The sequence below is a fragment of the Schistosoma mansoni genome, chromosome W, assembly GCF_000237925.1.
Source record: "Schistosoma mansoni strain Puerto Rico chromosome W, complete genome".
NCBI classification, from domain to species: Eukaryota; Metazoa; Platyhelminthes; class Trematoda; order Strigeidida; family Schistosomatidae; genus Schistosoma; species Schistosoma mansoni.
The window spans coordinates 663,727-669,295 of NC_031502.1; the positions used below are offsets into that span (position 1 = coordinate 663,727).

Below are 5,569 nucleotides of genomic sequence, written 5' to 3' on the forward strand. Positions count from 1 at the left end.
ATTATGACAGTGTAAATTTTTATTGTCATTATTGTTAGTTACTGTCAAAACTTAATTGAATGATAATTAAGAATAAATAGTTTAGTAAAATATAGCCGTGTGTTTTTGTCACCGGTTTTTAGAAGTTATGTAGTCTATTCTTGGAAGTAATGGGTAATGATTCATGTCATTGTTCGCTTGTAAGGAATTTCATTGGGCTAGGAGAATTGATAATACATATCGCTGAAAGAGTTCGTTCTGTGCATGTGACTCGACTACAAATTTTTGATGAATATTAACTAATCTGTTCTAACTTTTTGATCGCCTAATTCTTCATATACAGTCCGATAACTGGATAGATATTTTAGCTTACCTGGCAATGACATTCACAGTTCAAATTGATTGATGTGGGAAAAACATTATTCACCTATTATTGAGAACTGAGCAAAACCTGCTGCTATTTTCGTTTTAATCGAAGCTGATCATGCTTACACAAAGTTTACGATGGTTGATTTGAAAAGAACATATAAACTACATTGATAAAGTGATCAGGCAACTGAAACATGTGGTTTATCGCCCGTGTCCTGTTGAAAATATTTCAAATTGTTATTTGGTAGGAGCTAATGCATGTCTTTAGGCTGAGTTTGCTACAACTCAGGTCATCACAGTGAGATAAGAAATCAACAAAGACTAACAAATGAGTGGAATGCCAAACAGTAATGTAGTTCGAAGAAACAAGTGTGATAGGATGGTAGGAAGTATGTAATAACCCGAAGTTCAATATTTAAATGAACACAAAAATACGACTGTATCATTGTTAGTGTCCTTCACGGCATAAAGTCTTGGTTGGTCCTAAAATTGGAACTAGTCAGCATTTTTAACAGCCGGGATAAATTTTAGATTACTAAACGTGATATTGTAGGAACGGATTTATAAAATCGGAAGTTGGTTTCGTGTCATAAACTCAAGTCAACTGAAGGACCATTGAGAATCAGGATGCATTGGAAAGCAGTTTGTTGCGTGTGGCTTGACATTCTTGCATGTCTACGCTTATCGAGGGTCATAAATTGACTAAACATTAATGGTAGGCAGTTGGAGGGCACAGACTGGAAACCTTTAACCTAGGTTTTGTGATAGTTGGCATTCGTCGGAAAAGTATGTCTAGTCTTGAGGGGGCTGGTGAATCCGAAACTACATCGCTGGGCTTCACAATCTAAAGTGTTATGACAGCATTGACTGGTCACATATAGGACTAAGGCGTATTGATTGGTTACTGAATAGTGATCAGCGTCATGTTTACCTATTCCTAAGAGATGGTGGGATTTATCAATCCCGTTTCAGTTTGACCACTAATGACTAGTGCAAACTGGCACGAAATGTATGTCTAGGGTTTTTACCGACCACCTTAAAAAATGTAGCATCAAAACCTAATTCACACAATTCGGACAATTTAATCTTAAAATATAAACCATCGAATTCTAGCTCTGTGGTCCAAAAGTACTTTGGCTCGTTGCTAAACCTAAAGTTTCTAAGCTACATCACTTGGGGTCCTCAGTGTAGATCTTTAGGAAGCCTTAAATTATGATTCAAACAGCTGTCCAGTTCCTAGTTTTCAATGGTTTGTCAGGTGTTGTCAATTGTTTTGGTCAAAACTATGGCCGAACTGTCTGAGTGATTTGAAATTGATTCGGAGCCGTTATAAAAAAAATAATAACTAGTTGGAATTTAACGCTAACTGATGTCCTTTCCTAACTGTTCTCAATCCCAACTGTTATGAATTATATTTAAAATGATTATAAATTAATCTCAATAGTTGAGATCATGAGTCAATTAAGGCTAGTCCATCATGGAAAACCTGGAAGCACTGGACAGCCGTTTCGTCCTATTGTGGGACTCCTCAGCAGTACGCATCCACGATCCCGCCTCGCGAGATTTGGAGCCTAGGACCTATCAGTCTCGCGCGCGAGCGCTTAACTTCTAGACCACTGAGCCGGGACCAACGGTGTTAATGTCTAACTTCAACCAATCCACTAAGTTGAGCGACCATTTCACCAATGTCTTCAGTGCTTCCAGGTTTTCCGTGGTTGTCTAGCTTCAATTGACTCATGAACTCAACTATTGAAATTACTATAATATCCACAAAACCCTTCTGATTATAAATTAATCATAAAATTTAACGAAAATTCGAGTTAACTTACCATCACGTAAAATATTCAATTCATCTTCTGTGTTATAATGTACATCTTCTGAAATGTTTTTATTGACTTAGTATTTGAAAACAATAGGGAAATTATAGATGAATTAATTCTAATTAATTGAATTAACTCCATAAAAGAAATTTTTATAAATTCCAATGACTGATTTATAAGGCTTATTTATTTATTTATTTAAGCACATAGATATTGGTACAAGAAAGCACCAGATAAATATGCGCCTCACAAATCTCATTTGATTTGTATCAGGACTGTGATACTGACTAGGTGTTCAGACTGAAGCAGGTGGTTTTCTCAGGGGGCCACACCCCGAGCCTTTGACCTAAAGATCTGATCCACAAGGCAGTGGAGCATCATGAGCAGATGCTGTCCCATGGTAGCCGGTGACCAACGATTGATTCATTCGCCATTTGTTTCCTCAGGATCCTGGAGCCAATGTGTACCATTGGTTTGGAATGAGGGTTTTCCAACTCCCCTAGGGGAACTTTCCATGTCCACCAACCTGGTTAAAGCGCCGGACATTCACTTTTCGTCCTCTCAATTTCGTAAACAACAGTAATATCACGAGAATGCAGTGAGTAGGACTTCCCTGACAGAGGCTATACACGCGTGGCCCTATGAGAGCATTTTGAGAGGGAGAGCGGACTCGTCCCGCTCTCGTCCGTACCAGGGCATTTGGGGGCAACATAATAGTCTCTTTTGCCATAGTCTTTTCTATGAATATCTCATGATTATTACTTTAATGAAAACTTGATGAATTGACTCTCTTTACTTCATAGTTAACATTCTAGAATGATTTTAGTTAAATATTCATTGAAATCTTGAGAGCGCTGGATAGCTGTTATGTTCCAGTATAAGACACTTCAGCAATGTGCATTCATTACCATGTGTTACCACGAATCGGACCCAGGACCTATCTTAATTTAGCGTACCTTTATCTTAGTATGATGTTTTGAATGTGATTATAAATTTCCTTACTGAACAGGAGATAGTTATCATCTGCGATTAATAATGTTTAAGTATTCTAAGAAATGTGTTCATTGTTTAACCTACCATATATGATGTTCAACTGTTAAACTCATTAATCCAATTTAACATAGATGGAATGCTTTACATCCCTTTACTAGTCCTTATCTGTGTCTTTGTAAAACCGGTTCATGTACAGTGGAAGGTATTGTGCTACTAGTCAAAATACGTCTAATGAATTAGAAAATTCTTTATTTTAATAGAGCAAAAATAATATAATACGTAGAATGAAATAGATCTATTCTATTTCTCTAATTATCATCAGCTTTACATAGTCTAACGTCTATATGCAGATAAAGGTTTAACATACTTAGGACTGCAATTGATCAGTTTCATGTTGGCATATGTGTAGCCTGTACGGATAGCCTCGATTTTACCTAAAGTCACAAGCATTATAAACAGAGATGGATAGTGACTAGTAGTGGAATCCAGGATGCGCGTTTCGTCCTATTTGAGAATTGTTAGCTGGACATACTTGGATCCCAGAGTTGATGTTCACTATGGGACTTGAACACAGTACCGTCCGCTCAAGTAGTTCAGTGAATAACGTGATGGCTTTTGAGGCGAGTGGTACTTATTTCGAGTCCCATAGTGAACACCAACTCTAGGATGCAGGTACATACATCTGAAGAGTTTCAAACTGGATGAAGCTCGCGTCAAACTGGATTCTGCTACTAGCCACCATCCATCTTTACAATATAATCTAGTTTGTGATCAGTTTGACATGATCAATAAATGGTAGCATACAAGATCAGCCATTACTCCATGACTAATTTTTACAGTTTGTAAAATGAATTGATTTCAGTCTGATTTGATCATTTAGGTTTGATTATTTGTTAATAATGTGTTGATATCTGTAGTAGTTTACTCTGCGATAATCATAATACCTTGGAAACTGAATTTGAATTAGGGTTTTTTTATTATCTTTACAAGGAACATCTTATTGGTAGACATTTTTGAAATCAAATTTTATAATTTCATGGAAAGCATTGTACCATCAAGGAAGCGTAGATATACTAGATCTTAATTAGTCTATAGTCGAAAGTATGTTTTGAATAAGTGTTTAACACAACTATATAACTGTTGTCGAATTCCTCATGAATTCCAGTGATTTGACCGTTTATTTTGTTCGTTTTTAAATAGACTCGTTCATTTTTATAACTTACCTTTATGTTGATCGTCCACTGTACTCATTTCATCTGATTTGAATACTTCATTAGATTCCTCTTCATAAGTTTCGATGGGATGTATTTCTGTGATCAGAAAAAAAATCAATTCTGGATTAATGGATCGTTCAAATTGTAGTTATAAAGTATGTAGAGATTGAGAATTCTATATCTGGCTACGTAATCCATAAATTAAAACTTTATAAACATCACGTTTTCAGAGATTTAGAAACATATGCACTAAACGAGTTAACAAATGTATTAAATCTTTGAAGATTTTGCTTATTCAAACAGTTCAAATAAACAAAGATGGATAGTGGCTAGCAGTGGAATCCAATTTGACGCGCGTTTCGTCCTATTTGGGACTTGTCAGCTGGATGTAAACAATTAGATAATGTATTGGACTGGCTAATGTTTAGAGTTGTCTAAGTCCTCGTACATGTTACAGATGTCTACTGATTTTAAAATATATTATACGACAGTTAGTAGGGTATAAAGCCAAACTAGAACTACACATAAGATTGAACCAAGGATCTTTAAGACTCATAACGTATACAATTCGTTGGAATTGTTTATTTCGAATCCAATGATTAGAATTTCTAACCAGTTAATTCTCTGTATAATCCAAAATACATATTAAATTCAACTTGGTATTGTTTGTTTGAATCTTCCCATTGATGTTTCAGGACTGCAACTGGTCAGTCTCTAATTGGAATATGTGCAAACTGTGCGTATTGCCTCGATATAGCCTTAATTCACAAGCATGGTAATCAAAGATGGATAGTGGCTAGCAGTGGAATCCAGTTTGATGCGCGTTTCGTTCTATTTGGGACTCATCAGGTGGATGTACTGCATCCACAAGTGGCTATCAGGACTTAGTGGCCTAGTGGATAACACGATGGCGTTTGAAGCGAAAAGTACTGGGTTCGAGTTCTTCCAAGAGTGAACATCAACTCTGAGTTGTAAGTACATCCAGCTAAAGAGTCCCAAATAGGATGAATCCTAATGTAAATGATCAAATAGTTCATACAAACACTCCTGTTGTAATATATAGTTCTCAGAACAAAATGTACGACTATGTTCATCTTCCATTTCTTTTCAATTGTATACATTCATAAACTTCATCGGACTGCATAATATGTTTCATGCAAGAATCTCAATGTATTCTACATTTGTTTCTTTAAA

At 36.0% G+C, this 5,569-nt stretch overlaps 1 protein-coding gene across 1 annotated transcript in view; it reads right to left on the bottom strand.

Annotated features, from left to right (window-relative positions):
* Smp_133840 (hypothetical protein) overlaps window positions 1-5,569 on the bottom strand; it is a gene marked incomplete at both ends in the record, with an annotated part of 58,833 nt that overhangs the window by 279 nt on the left and 52,985 nt on the right. Inside the window, 3 exons of the mRNA XM_018799869.1 lie at window positions 1-50; window positions 2,178-2,243; window positions 4,385-4,471. The exon at window positions 1-50 is cut by the window's left edge and continues 279 nt beyond it. Of these exons, the coding sequence (XP_018653739.1) occupies window positions 1-50; window positions 2,178-2,243; window positions 4,385-4,471 (203 nt within the window). The remainder of the gene's footprint in view (window positions 51-2,177; window positions 2,244-4,384; window positions 4,472-5,569) is intronic.